We start from the raw sequence: 15,400 nt of genomic DNA, 5'->3' as shown, positions 1-15,400 counted from the left end.
TGACCTATAAAATAGAAATTATGGTTTTTATTATAGAAACCTGTTTAAAAGGGCTGAAATTAACTGTCATCAATTTGAGGACAAATCCTAACAAATTGCCCAATATATAGAAAAGAAATGGGTTTTCCCTCAACATTCTAAACTCTATTGTCATGAAAAAGTAATTTGTTGGCTGGGTGATGGGGATGGGAGGTTAAAACTACTTTACAGGGATACAAATAAAACGCTGGACTAAGGCTTCATTAGCATGTATAAAATGGCTAGAGTTGAGGTCCCTGCCCTCCCTATCCACATAGCTGTATGGCCCAAATGTACCACCCAGGAAGATATGACTGGTTCCATACCAGGTAAACAGGGCTTCGACTTTTGTCCATCGCAGGGATGCCAGTGAGGACCTCGGCTAGCACCTGGAGAAAACAGAAGATGGAGTTAGCTTGGTCCAGACACTCACGCACAAGGTCAGGGAGGAGATTCTGGCCAAGAGAGAAGCCTCTTCTCAGTTGCAAAGTCTGAGCTCCAGGCCCAGCTCTGCTATTTGCCAACAGAGACACTTGCCCAAAATCTGGGACATAGGAATATCACTAAACACTTCCTCCAATTAAAGATGCCACACCCAACTGCCAGTGGGAGGTTTTAATAAATTGACATCAAGCCAGGGAGGATGGAATTAAAAAATTCTCGTGTGTGTGTATGTGTGTGTATATGTATTGCCATAATTTTTATATATATAAAAACATATATAAGTATATACATACACACATAATCTTTTTTAAAGATTGTTCCACTTAAAAATACATCAGTAATGGCAAGCAGGCATTGCTCTGTCAATCTCAGGGAAAGAAAGAATCCACCTGCAGGTAGGTATCTATTCTACACAGAAAGTCTTGGCAATGTCTATAGCATGTTTCTTCTGTAGGACTTTGTTAACATTATATATTCATTAAAGCATCCACTAACAAAAGGAGCACAGCCCTGTACCCTCCGTAAGCCACCATGAAATTGACAAACCTAAGAAAAAAAAAGAAAAGAAAAGAAAGAAATTGACAAACCTGTTTTGAACAGGAATTCTCAGCAGAGGTTAACAGCATGGTGGTTAAGGGTCCTGCAGCCAGAGAGGCTGGGGTTCAAATTCTGACTCTAGTCCTTACATGCTCAGGTGATCTTTGAGCAAGTAACTAAAATCTGAGCCTCAGCGTCCTCGTCTGTTCAATGGGGATCTAGCAGTTGTGAATATTAAAGGAGTGACTGGCCCACTCTTAGTGTCAAAGCTCTCTTCCCCTCCTGAAGCAAGTCAGAATAGGGTAACATTTGCTGACAAGACTCCCTCCAAGCCTGGAGGAAGGAAACGACAGTAATTTGAGACCACCCAGGCCTGTGGGGTTAACAACGGACTGGCGGTGGCCGGGAGGGGGCAGCAGAGGGCGCTCCTGCAGCCAGTGGGTGGGGCGCCAATTGACATGGGACTCTTTTGCCCCTGCCAGGAAGGGAGAGAACCAGGGCAGATGAATAAACAAACATTTCCTCTGCCCCTTCCACAAGGCAGGCTCTGTGCCAGGCCCTGAGAAATGCACTGTGCTCCCCACAGGAGGAACCAAAGTTCAAAATCATAACCATAAATCAGTGGCAGGGCTGAGAAAAAGGGTGGAGGGAGCCAGTGGGCACTCAATGAATGAGCGAATGAATGAATGAGGAAGTCAACTGTGACACCGAGAGCTGAGTTAGAAGGTCAAGGGTAAACAGATATTGGACTAAGGGTGTGAAGGGAGGAATGACAGTAGCCACAATAACGACAATAGTCTCCGTTCGTGCAGGGTACCGTGCTGAGCAGTATACATGTACCTTATCCCATTGCCTCCGTATTATCATTACCCTCACCTTACAGAAGACACAACCAGGCCAAGATAGAGGTGAAGTGCCGTAGATCACACAGCTGGAAGTCACACAGCTAGGGCTAGGTGACAGTGCCTAGCGGCCTAGGGATTCAGTTCGCTGGTTCTTAGAGGAGCGGGAGCCTGGGCTCGCCCTCTGAGCTTCACTGAGCAACTCAAAGTAAGGTTGAGGGAGGCAAGGAAACCAAGAGAGCTGGACAGGCTGGGAGACCCAGGAGCGCAGAATCTGGCATTCGGGCTGAGGGCAGAAGGTGGCTCAGGGCCAGTGCTCTAGTGGCAGCAGGGCACAGACAGGAGACTGTGGTCAGAGAGAGGAAGTGCGGAGTTCCAGGCTAGAGACGAAGAGAGAGAGGGCAAGACCTGAGCTGCTGCTGTTTGCACTTGGCTGAGGCCAACCAGACTGTCACTTTTTTCAGCCAGATTTCCCAGATTGAGTTCCCTGGAACACTGATGTGAACAGATACTCTGAGAAAACAAGCTTTCAGGGTCACATGAATTTGGGAAACACTGCATACCCCTCTCTGGTGAATTCACAATTACCAGATTAACGGCTCACTATCGGCTCATGAAAAGCTCCAATTAATCTTATGGTAAAGAAACCTGCTTCACCCAGTATTTCCCAAACCTATTTGGCACATAGGGATCCGAAGGAACCGATGTTCTACAGGAATATACTTTGGAGATGGCTACACTTAGACCATGAGCTCCTGAAGGAGGGTCTGTGTTTTAGTTATAGCCACAGCCCAAGTGCCCGGTACACGGTGCTGACAGGCAGGGACGGTGGCAGGTGGATGGCGGCTGAACGGACAGCGGATGAACAAGCCAGGACAACCAGAGTGAATACTGGACGGCCGCACGGTAATCAGGGCGGTCAGGAGACGACGTTTGTGGCCTACTGGAATAGGGACACTCGTGAGTGGCTTTACTTTTTCTGTAAAGGGCTGGCAAACTTTTTCTGTAACAGGCCAGGCCACATAGTAAATATTTTAGTCTTTATGGGCCATATTTAGTCTCTGTCACATATTCTTTCATTTTTTTTTAAATACTATCCTTCATAAATGTAAAATCTATTCTTAGCTCACAGGCCACACAAAACAGCCAGGGGGCCAGGTCTGGCCCGTGAGCCACAGCGCCAGCCCCGCTGCGCTCTGACAGAACGCGTCTCTGTGCGGCCACCACACCCCGCGCTTACAGAGAGCCGTGGGAAGGACGCGAGAGTGCGCGCCCAGGTCTCCGCAGGAAGCTCTTACTATGCCATAGCTGAAGATGTCCACTCGCTTTGTCAACTGCCCCACCCTGATGAAATCTTCTGGAAGATATGCAGCTGAGGCCTGGAAAACGTGGGTCTTCATCATGGTGTACTTTGACTTTTTGTTGACAGGACACAGGTGAGCCAATGGGTGAGCCAGCTTGGGAATGAGATTTTGGTCCAACAAAACATTGGAGCTGTGGAAAAGAAAGCAGAGAGAACCTTTTCACTTTGAGCTAGATAGTAAGAGGGTTGCATGGAGACCCTTTTGGGAAACAACTTAGCAGTGGGCAATTCGGCACCTGCCGGTTGGGGTCACTGAAGACCCTCCACATCGAGTTTCTGAGCCAGCCCTGACAGGGGAAACGGGGGTCTACTCTCTCTAGCAAATGGGGGTGGAGTTAAGATTCAGACTTCCTGCCCCTGGAATGTGGCCAAAGAGGTGCAGCCTCCCTGATCACCGCAGATGTCAACCCTCATCCCCCTCGGCTCGATCAAGCCCACAGGTTATGCTGGCCTGGCTGACTGAAGCCTAAATGCCAGCATCCTTTGTGGCTGAAACTGCCTGGATCGTGGGGAATAAGAAAAGCAATAAAAATATCCTTTGGCCCAGGCGTCTAACACATGGAAGTGAACTCTGAGAAAGAACTCCAAAGCAAATTTTAAAAAGCCAGGCCGGGCGCGGTGGCTCATGCCTGTAATCCTAGCACTCTGGGAGGCCGAGGTGGGTGGATCGCTCGAGGTCAGGAGTTTGAGACCAGCCTGAGCAAGAGCAAGACCTCATCTCTACTAAAAATAGAAAGAAATTATCTGGCCAACTAAAGATATATATAGAAAAAATTAGCTGGGCATGGTGGCGTATGCCTGTAGTCCCAGCTACTCGGGAGGCTGAGGCAGGAGGATCGCTTAAGTCCAGGAGTTTGAGGTTGCTGTGAGCTAGGCTGACGCCACGGCACTCACTCTAGCCCAAGCAACAGAGTGAGACTCTGTCTCAAAAAAAAAAAAAAAGCCAAGCTACATGTGTAAAAATATTCAGTGTAGAACTAACCTCAAACAGGATTTTAAAGAGCAGACACCAATTCCAATATTCACTATTAGGAGTGGTTAAGTAAATAATGGGCAAATCCCTTTAATGGGAGACAAAGAAGTCACTAAGAAACATGACTGAGTTCATGGTAAAAACAAACAAGCAAGAAACAAAAGAACCCACGATGCATGCAATGTGGGGAAATGTTTACCATGTTTAAATGAAGGGGGGAAACACGGGACATGAATTGGTAATTGGGTAACGGTGCTGCCTTAGGGCTGAGGATTTGCGTGGGCCGGGACTGAAAAAGAAACAAAGCAGAAGCTCATTGATGAGTCCGAGGATGGGTCAGCAATGACTTCTTACCTTTCTTGCTATTACAATTGTCCGTGCAACTAAATACAAATCAGAGGAGAGAAAAGGGGAAGAGGGCTTCCACGGGCCAAATGGAGAGAGAACGTTGGGGAAGCATGAGTTCTATGGCTCTGGGGCAGTTCTACCAGGTTTTCTGTTATCTTCTGGAATCTTTCCCCCTGCTGCCAGTCCCCAGACAGGGACCTCTTACTCTAGGATGCGTGGCGCTGAGATGCTGCCTACCCTGCAGGAAGCCTCCCTGACAAGATGCTAACACCAGCAGATACACAAGCACCAACAGATACACGAGCAGGGGACAGGTCTCCGAGAAAGCCCAGAACAAGGAGCTCAAAATCCCAGGGGCGTGGCAAACATGGCTCAAGGCTGGGGTCCAGGCCAGCCACCGAGTGGACAGCGAAATGCACCAGAGTGTGGAAGGCTTGTTGGGAAAACAGCATCTCAGAAAGACGATATGGAGGCAATTCGTGCTGAGGGCAACCAGACTCAGAGCACAACCCAGAAACACTGAGTTTTGAGGGCGTAACAAAGAAAAAGATACCCAAGCGGTGGAGGGGAGGGAGAGAAAAACGAGAAGAGAGACAGAGAGAGGAGGCACAGTCCTCGCAGCCCAAGCCCTCGGGGGGCTCCAGCCCACCTGTCTCACCTCTTGACGTTGCTGTGGATGATCTCCAGGCCATGCAGGTGCTCAATGGCACAAAGCAGCCCCGAGCAGATGCTGACACGCTGGGGCCAGGGGAGGGGGTCTGAGCCACCCTAAGAGAAAGAAAAGGAGAAATAGTCACACCTGTGCCTTTTTAAAGTCCTGATGGCAGGGTCCAGCACTCCTATCTCTCCTGCCCTTCATGCTCTCTGCAACAGGCTCAGCCAGCAAGATTTCCTGGCATGACACTGTGGGTTTTGACATGAGGCAGGTCACGGTGTAACTCCCAGTTCAGACATGCACTAGCTGTGTGACTTTGGAAAAGACATTTAACATCTCAGGGTTATAAATTTCCTGGGGTATAAAATGGAAATGTCAGTTCCTATGTTTTAAGGTTGTTAATAAGGATTCAAGAGAGTATACGTAATAGTGCCTGCCACACAGTAGATGCTCATTAAATAGCTATTTTTATCATGACTATTACAGTGGCTGCTCTGGAATTTCTCCGTAGAGGGGCTGGTTGGGAGAGGAGCTAGGGAACTTGTGTTTGTACCCCAAGCACACGAGACTTACCCCAATTCTGTGTGTACTAGGGAAACTTCACAGGGCTGATGGGGATTGCAGCATGGGCTAAAGCCTCCAATTTGTCCCCAGGTACTGCCACTGTGTTGTAAGACTTACTCTCCCAGGCTAAGTCACCACCTATTTTTTGAGCCCTGTCTTAGGTCCCACATCCTCTAAGAACTGGCCTAGACAACCTCTGCTAATAGATTTCTTCTTAAAAACCCTGAAATTTGGCCAAGTGAACCCAATTTAAGCCCTGGTCTGACGCTTGTCAGCTGTGTACCTTGAGGCTGTGGCAAGGCTGGAAGGATACAACATGTGTAAAGCCCTCACTGTGGTGTCATGCGCACAGTGGGAGCTCAGAAAAGCTAGTGACCATTAGCATACCGTGAATAACTGCTTTGTCTGGTCCCTGCCAAGGAAAGCAATAATTCTGTTATAGAATAATTCTTTCCCTCTGAGGATTTTATAAGCAGAAGGTCTGTTTTAAAAATTATAATTTTTAGCCTGGGTGCAGTGGCTTCCACCTGTAATCCTAGCACTTTGGGAGGCAAAAAGCAAGAGGATTGAGGCCAGGAGTTGGAGACCAGCCTGGGCAACACAGTGAGACTCCATCTCTATAAAAAATTTAAAAATTAGCCAAGTGTGTTGGCACACACCTATAGCCCCAGCTACTTTGGGGGCTGAGCCAGGGAATCACTTGAGCCCAAAGTTTGAGGTTGCAGTGAGCTATGATGATGCTACTGCACTCTAGCCTGGGAGACAGAGAAAGATCCTGTCTCTATAAAAAGAAATAAATTCATTTTTTAAAATATTAAAATTGACATTTTTATGTATTTATTTATTTATTTATTTTAGAAACAGGGTCTCACTCTGTCACACAGGCTGGAGTGTAGTGGCATGATCAAAGCTCACTGTAACCTCAAACTCCTGGGCTCAAGGGATCCTCCTGCCTCAGCCCCCAAGTACCTGGGACTACAGGCATGTGCCACCATGCTCGACTAATTTTTTAACTTTTTTCTAGAGATGGGATCTCACTATGTTGCCCAGGCTGGTCTCCAACTCCTGGCCTCAAGTGATTCCCCATCCCCCACCCTACCTCTACCTCTGCAATTGCTAGGATCACAGGTGTAAGCCACCATGCCCAGCTAAAAATTGTAATTTTTAATAGGCATTACAGTCACACGATAACAATATTCTAACGGTATGAAAGGTCATACAGTAAAAGTTTCCCTCCCACCCTGTGCCCCAGCTGCCTAGTTCTCCACCCTAGAGGCAGCCAATATACCAATTTCTTGTGTAAATTTTCAGAGAAATTCCATAAATCCACAGCAAATAGGTGTATATTGGAAGAACATTTTATAATAAAAACTTGCCTCTACTTTCTATACTCTTTATCTCTTAATTCTTTTTCTTGTCTTACTGCATTGGCTAATACCTCCAGAACGGTGATGAGCAAAATGAGTGCTATAGGATACCTCTGTCTTACTCTTGACTTGAGTGAAATGCCTCTTGTCAAATTTTTTCTTTTTGAGACAGGGTTCACGATGTTACGCAGGCTGGTCTTGCACTCCTGGACTCAAGCGATCCTCCCACCTCAGCATCCTGAGCAGCTGGCATTACAGGGACATGGCACCATGCCCAGCTCAAATAGTTTTTTTAATAGTTTTTTTCCTGAAGATATTTAGCTAGATCTTATCTATGTTGGCCCAGCTTCTTTCCTTGAAGCTGTCCCTGGGACTGAGAGGATGGCCCCTTTCCCCTCTGGATTCCCCAATCCTTAACCTTGATTTCCTAACTGGGTGCTGCCTGGTCCTGTTCTCTGCACATGACCCAGTCTCTTACCTGACCCTGGAGTCTGTCCTGTAAAGAACCATTTGCCATGTAGGGGTAGATCAAGCTGTGAAACCGTCTTCCAGCACAGAAGCCCAGCACAGGTAAGATGTTCTGGTGGCAGCATCTGAAATCAGGTATCCGTGCAGGGGTGAGGACTCAGAATAATCAAAGACTTATCCATTAATACTTCCTCATCTCCCACCTTCTTCTGCCCTCTCCACCCCAAAGCCACCACTAACCTCCCAGGTACCACACGCTCTGACCCCGAAGAGCCTGGCACCAGGGTAGAAAGATGTAAACTGCCTGCCTACAAGGAGCTGGGATCTAGTGATCTTCATCCTGCTTAACTGCTCTGAGGCATATGCCACCTCAACACCTCATCTCCGGAAATAGGGGCTTAGAGGTTACGGAATTTGCCCAAGGTCACAAACTGGCAAACAGTGAAGCCAGCACTAGATCCCAGGTCTATCTGACTCCAGGACTGGGTCCATCTCTGCAATCCTCTTCCACTGGGTTCTGAGTCCCCGTTCCCTCCTGATTCTCCTCCCACCTCTGACCACTCTTCCTTGGCCTTTTCCACAACGACCCTCCTCCTTTGCCTTCCTCCTCTCCGCCAGCTGGGCCCCTCATGTGGTTGGATATGCTGTTCCTCCAGGCACCTCCCGCTGCTATGAGGAACACTTCCAGATCTCCTCTCCAGCCCCATCCTAAGCTCCAGACTTCAGTGTCTAATTACATTCCAATGCTCAGGTGAACATCAGCCTACACGCAAGCCCCAAACCTGCTTCTCCACCTATATTTGCCATCCCAGTGAAGGCACCATCACCCACCCACACCATTCACTGCAATAAATAGCTTTCAACATGTCCGCTTCATTCCCCTCTTCTGCCTTTGGCCAGACTCTGATCCAATCTCCCAGGACTATTGTAAATGGCCTCCTGCCGGATCTCTCTGCCCTCCTCCAATTCCCCCAACCCCAAGCCATCCTATTACAGCCTTAGAGTCATTTACACATCAGTCTCCCCACTGCACCATAAACTTCTCCAAGGCGAGGGCTGTGCATGCTTCAAGTCTGCGCTGCCTAGACCCTTGGAAAGGGCTTGACTACTCATGTTTTCCGAATCGAGGAATGAAGGAGTGACTGCTGACTCTAGGAAGGGACCATGCCAAATAGAAAGGGAATTATACTTCCAGTTTTGATTAAATGTGTGTGTGCCTGTGTGTGTGTATATATATATATGTGCATATGTGTATTTATACACATGTATGAATAGAGAAAGCATTTTTTTTTTTTAATAAGAGGGATTCACCTCCTTTTTGTTGTTGGGTTTTTTTTTTTTTTTTTTTTTTGAGATAGAGTCTCACTCTGTTGCGCAGGCTACAGTGCCGTGGTGTCAGCCTAGCTCACAGCAACCTCAAACTCCTGAGCTCAAGCGATCCTCCTGAGCAGCTGGGACTACAGGCATGTGCCACCATGCCCGGGTAATTTTTTCTATATATATTTTTAGTTGTCCATATAATTTCTTTCTATTTTTAGTAGAGACGGGATCTCGCTCTTGCTCAGGCTGGTCTCGAACTCCTGAGCTCAAACGATCCACCTGCCTCGGCCTCCCAGAGTGCTAGGATTATAGGCATGAGCCACTGTGCCCGGCCTAGAGAAAGCATTAAAGTAAATATGTCAAAATGTTAACGCACTCGTGGTTATTTATAGGTGCTGTGGAAAATAGGTAATTTCTATTTTCTTATTTGTAATTTTCTTTATTTCTTAAAATACTTCACAGAAATCATGCATTCCTTTGCCAAGGCTGTGTATTGGCGGAGGAAAGCTACAGAGTGACTTGCCAAGGTTAAACGACAGGTGGTGTCTAGCACATGATGGGTGCCCAATAGGCTTTAAAGTTCATTGGTCAATAATGGCAGAGCCAGGACAGACCCCAGGTCTCCAAACAGTCTTTCCCTTCTCTTTCCAGGTCCCCACCCAGCTCTGTGACTAGGAGGCTCACTTCTCTGGTCTCAGTTTCCCCATCTGTAAAATGAACAGATTTGAGGGTAACTTTGGAGGCCTTTATTGCTCTAGACCATGTGTCAGCAAGCTTTTTCTATAAACAAATAGCAGTAAATACGTCAGACTTTGTAGGTCATACAGTCTCTATTGTCACTACTCACCTGTGCGCTATAACACAAAAGCAGCCACACACAATACAGAAATGAATGAGCGTGGCTGTGTTCTGATAAAGCTTTATTACAGACACCGAAATTTGAATTTCATATAATTTTCATGTATCATAGAGTATTCTTCTACTTTTGATTTTTTCTTTCAACCATTTAAACATGTAAAAACCATTCTTAGCTCTCAGACTGTACAAACACAGGCAGGGCCAGCTGTAGTCCATGGGTCCTTATTTGCCCACCCCTACGCTGGGATGCCACGATTTTAAGATGGATTCACCCTTAGAGTCAGTATTGTAAGTCTCTGGCTACCTGAAAAAATGGGATAGAAACATCTATGGAATGTTTTCCATGGAAGGAAGGAGTTGGAGGAGTTAGCCAAGATTCCTTTATAATTCTAATCTATACATATAATTGCTACATAGAAAAAGTATGGACTCTGGAGCCAGACCATGTAGGTCCAAATCCCAGCTCTGCTACTTACTAGCTGTGTGATCTTGGATGAGACACTTAACCTCTCTGTGCCTCAATTTACCCATCTGTAAAATAGTGTGATAATAGTAGCTATGTTACAGAGTTCTTGTGAGGATTAAGTGAGTTTATATATAATAGAGTGCTTAAAACATGCCTGCACACAGGAAGCCCTATGTAAGGGGGGATGTGTCATTACTATTAGTATTAAACAAAGTATTTTCCAGAAGGGAGGCTTACCTACGACAAACTTGTACCTCTGCCTGGAAGAATCTTTGAATTGATCCTGGACTTGAGCAGGCTGTCTGTGGAGGAAGACATTGGAACATGAAGATCGAGCCTCACCCAGGCAGCTCCACCCCTCACTAGAAACCAGAAGTGCTTGCCTCTCTGAGCTTCTTGAAGATGAATGGCGTCCCGTGCCTTTGCCCTCTGTAGACATCAGCAAAGGTCCCCTCGCTTATTTTGTGGTTTTGACTGAAGTCATCAGTTGCCTGAACCACGTCCGCCTCACTCCAGAAAAGGCTGTCTCCAGCCAAGCTCACAAGCTCTTCCTGCTCAGGAATGGAGGTGCTGCAATCCTGAGAATTCAGAGAGAAGAGATGGGATGAGTACGGAAGCACCTTCTCCCTGCGATCTCAGAGGATCTCGGAACACCAAAGCTCAAGGGGTGGAGATCATCGTATCCAGTGGGGAGCTATAAAAAAAACACAGACAGGCCCAAGCTCAAATCCCAACTCTGCCCCTAACTTGCTCTGTGACCTTGGGTGAGTTACTTAACCTCTCTGAGCCTCAATTTCGTCATCAGCAAAAACAAAGATAAAATAGTACCCTGGAGGGTAATTTTGAAGATTAAATAAGATGTGAGTATTCCTGGCACAGGGTTGATGTTTCCTTTTCTTCACATCACAGAGGTAAGCACAGAGAGGATAAAAGAGCTGAAGTGAGGTCACCCCGCTGGTCACTGGGCCGGGCTCGGTGCTGTCAGTCCGACACACAGCATATATGCTGGGCCTCAGAGCCCTGGGACACAGGATACAGCTTCATACAGCCAAACATCAGTCTGTAAACAGAGCTTCCGAGACTGCATGTGTAGATAAACCATTATAAAACGAAGCTGTGCTTCCCTTTTTAATAACTTCCCTTTTTAAAAACAAGTGTCGGCCGGGCGTGGTGGCTCACGCCTGTAATCCTAGCACTCTGGGAGGCCGAGGCGGGTGGATCGCTCGAGGTCAGGAGTTCGAGACCAGCCTGAGCAAGAGTGAGACCCCATCTCTACTAAAAATAGAAAGAAATTATATGGACAACTAAAATATATATATACAAAAAATTAGCCGGGCATGGTGGTGCGTGCCTGTAGTCCCAGCTACTCGGGAGGCTGAGGCAGTAGGATCGCTTAAGCCCAGGAGTTTGAGGTTGCTGTGAGCTAGACTGACGCCACGGCACTCACTCTAGCCCGGGCAACAGAGTGAGACTCTGTCTCAAAAAAAAAAAAAAAAAAAAAAAAAAAAAAACAAGTGTCCATGAATTTAATTTTTAAAAAATTGTATATGCTTATATTAACAGTTTTAGAAAACTGGGGGAGGGGTGGGAATTATCCATAATCCCATTATCCACTCAATTGCTATTAAAGTTGTATATCTCCTGCCAATTAGATATTAATATGTTAGGATTTATTTAACAAAATTGGGAACGTGCTGCACACAGTTTTGATTTCTGGTATTTTCACTTAACTTATACCATGATCATTCTCCCAAGTTATTAAATCATCTTGGAAAATGATTAATTACTAAAAACAAAAAAACTCTGCTCAAGAGAGAATCTCCTTCCTTAACCAGATCCACGCAAAGCTGGCTTCTCCCCAGACACCAGATGCAAAGTGTCTTGGGCTCACAACACCTTAGGGGCTACAAAAACATTTTAACTTCTTTAAAAATCAGAAGAAAATAAATAATGTTCTCATTTTTAATCTACCTTGGATTATATTCATCGTCATATCAATGCACTCATAAGATATAATTTTGGGTTTTTTTTAAAATAAAGGAAGGGCCCATGAAGGCAAAAGTGCCTAAAACCCATGAAAGGCATAATGCATCCCTGGACCCCAGACATTCAACATTCAGGATAACTCAGACTGAGTTATTCAACCCAGCATAACTGGGTTGAAAAAGGGTTGGGGGGAGGGAGGTTGTGAGCCAATGGCTACTTTAACCAATATATTTGGGCTTGGGGGCTGCCAGTCATCAGCTCAGCTCTCATTAATAAAACAAATAATGGAAAAGCTCATTCACCAAAGCGCACTCCCCCGCCCCCACCAGTTTTGCTGACCGCCTACATTTACCATCTTGGCAGCTGGGAGTAGTTTGATGGGTCTCCTTTCCCCTCCCCATCCCTCCACTGGTCTCAAGGAATAAAGAAATTGCATTTTTGAGAGGGAGCCACAAGCTGGGGATATGGCTTGGGGACGGAAGCAGAGGGGTGGATTACCTTTGAGTCCAATGAAGCGGGGAGGTCGGTTTTTAAGGAATGAGGAGCATCTTCTTCAGAAGGAGGCAGCAGAAAGGCCTGCTGGTGGGCTCTGGCTGGAGCAGACCCTGGAAGGGAGGGACTGTGGGTCAGGATGTGGCCTGGGGGAGGAGGGCGAGGGGCTCCTCGTCTAGTCCCCAGACGATGCCACTCTCTCATTCACCCCCAAACACATATTGCTGCCACTTCCCGACACCCACCACGCACTGGCCAACACACTGCTGAGGTAAGCCCTGTGACCTCACTTAAGCCTTGGGACAACCCTACGGTCCTATTTACCATCCCATTTGACAGGTGGAGACACAGAGGCACTGGAGGTAGAGTCACTGCCCAGGAGCACACAGCCAGGAAGTGGCAGAGCAGGAATTCAAATGGAATCAGTGTGACTTCTGACCCCTGCTCTTTCCCACCTCCCACTCAGAGCAGTGGAGGACACAGAGGTCAACTAGCTACTGGGCCTGCCTTCCAGAAACCTCCGTTGTGGCAGGGATGACAATAACCATCCTCCAAGGACACAGTCCATGGGAAAGCAAGGTCAGAGGCAGGAGAGGCCATAGCAGGTTGGGAGACAAGGAGGATTCACAAAGGAAGTAGCATTCGACCCGGGCTTGAAAGATGGGGAAACATGTTCAACAAGCACATATGGGATAGGAGGGATCGAACCAGTGGAATGAGTCTGTGCAGACGTTGGGCAGGGGAGGGGCCCAGGGGTGCAGTAAGTAAATATCTAGGCACGTTTAATCAGCAGACAGACACATCATGCCAGGCAGTGTTCTGAATCATCTAATGCTCACAACAATCCTAGGAGATAAGCTCCCATTAGACCATTATCATTTCCTCTTTACAGATGGTGAAATTAGGCACAGAGAGGTTAAGTAGCTTTTCCAAAGGCACACAGCCAGTGGCCCCAGAACCCCTGTTCTTAATTCCTTAATAATTGAAGATTCACGAGAGAGGCAGCTTGAAGAGTAGTTTAGGGTCAGGTAAATGTTAGGTTGAAGAGGGTGAAATTTCTTCACCAGGCACCACATGAAGATTAATCTGAAGACAACTAGGCAATCTGAGGTCTGCTGAATGAAAGGAGGTGCAGGCTGGGGTGACATGGACCATGGTGACTGGTCCACAGGGAAGCAGGGTTTGGCCAGAGGCCAGAAGCATCAGAGTTATCATCTGGAAATACCCAGGGGGCCCCATGGCAGGGATGGCTTTTAAGTAATTGGGGACCTGGCCTTGACCCCAGGGCTACTGGAAAAATCTACCTGCTTCAGGTATTTCTGACTTACAACATCAGGAAAGGAGAGATTAATCTGGAACTTTGACCATAAGACATCAATTCAGGAAACTGGAAACCACACCATGGCCAAAGTAGAATCAGCCTTGCTAAACTATTAACCCAGGCAGGTAGCTGGTAAAACAAAACCTGCCTGACAGCAGGCCTGAGGCAGGTGGAGGGCTGTCCTAAGCCTCCTCTCCCGGATGTTACCCTGCTGCTTCTTGAGTCTTGGCAGCCACGCGGATGCGAGCTGAGGACCCCCAGCTGCTGTGGCTCTGACCCATGCCTGCATCTGCATCCAGGCCACACTTCCCGGCTGCTCCCCCAGGCATTGCGTGCAGAGGGGATACCGAGGCAAGCCAGCTCTGGGGAGACACAGGACTCTGATGGCCGACACCCTGGGGAGCTTGCCCTCGCTGCAGGCAGGCAGGATGCTCCCACCCAACCTCGCTGGGGTCAGGTGTGCATCGTGGTCTGAAGGCTCTCCTAGCCTTGCCTGGCTCCCTCCCCATTTTCTCTCAGTATTTGTCCTAATGAAATCCTGTCTTATTAAAGACAGGTGTCTGCTTCTCAGGGGACCTGGACTAATGCAGGCCTCAGCTGGCAGGTGCAGGGCTCCTGTCCTGCAGAAAGCTGCTCCACAACGGCCACCTCTGCCCTTGCCCTGCCTTGTCCTGGTCTCAGCTCAGTACCCTTGGCCTGAGTCCCCAAAACTGAGCTCACGTACATCCCATATCCAAGTTGTCGGCCACGTCTCTGTGCCGTGTCACTTTGAGTTAACTGATGGCTTTCTTTCAGTCAACTTCAATTCACATGTTACGTATTTAGCCTTGTGTTAAACAGCAATATCCACGAAGCCTCTGGTTTTTGTGCACGTGGTCTATACTTCTCTTAATACCCAGGTTCCATGCACCACTGGGGGTTCAGGCCCCAAACCCTGGGATCCCCTGCTCCAGGCCAACTTGAATTCCACCCTGCTGTTTTCCCGAGTTCTGCCCACTCTGTGCTACCTGCCCCCATGCCTGGCCACAGGGCAGGGCTCTTGCTGCACACAGGGTCCCTTTGCCCAGTGACTGCAAGGTCAGAGCTGGCCTCACACAAGCCATGATTTTCTGGTCTGACTTAATGCCTGGGGTTTGCACAGGAGGCTGCACTAGGCCTCTGGGTCTGGGGGGATCACTGACATCTGCTCCTGAGACACAGAAGGGCTACTAGTTGGGGGAGTGGCTGAGTCTATTTATCCTGGTGGTTTGGGGAAAAAGGGCATGGGATTTGGGCTGATACCTAAGGATGGCAAATCAGACAGGAACCGCTAGCCCTTCCTCCCCATCTCTTCTCAGCCTTCCCTCGCCTCCTCCATGATCTAATCCAACCGGCTCTT

General features: G+C 47.7%; 1 protein-coding gene across 1 annotated transcript in view; it reads right to left on the bottom strand.

Annotated features, from left to right (window-relative positions):
* The window catches only part of IRAK2 (interleukin 1 receptor associated kinase 2), a 65,228-nt gene that overhangs the window by 15,689 nt on the left and 34,139 nt on the right, over positions 1-15,400 (bottom strand). The window contains exons 4-10 of the mRNA XM_069476133.1: positions 12,708-12,814; positions 10,607-10,801; positions 10,461-10,525; positions 7,590-7,704; positions 5,184-5,293; positions 3,140-3,335; positions 345-407 (exon numbers count right to left, since the gene is read on the bottom strand). Coding sequence (XP_069332234.1) covers positions 345-407; positions 3,140-3,335; positions 5,184-5,293; positions 7,590-7,704; positions 10,461-10,525; positions 10,607-10,801; positions 12,708-12,814 — 851 coding nt within the window. The remainder of the gene's footprint in view (positions 1-344; positions 408-3,139; positions 3,336-5,183; positions 5,294-7,589; positions 7,705-10,460; positions 10,526-10,606; positions 10,802-12,707; positions 12,815-15,400) is intronic.

The sequence above is a fragment of the Eulemur rufifrons genome, chromosome 7 (genome assembly GCF_041146395.1).
Source record: "Eulemur rufifrons isolate Redbay chromosome 7, OSU_ERuf_1, whole genome shotgun sequence".
NCBI classification, from domain to species: Eukaryota; Metazoa; Chordata; class Mammalia; order Primates; family Lemuridae; genus Eulemur; species Eulemur rufifrons.
Note: the sequence above shows the minus strand (reverse complement) of the source record. Positions and strands in the feature narration are given on the sequence as shown.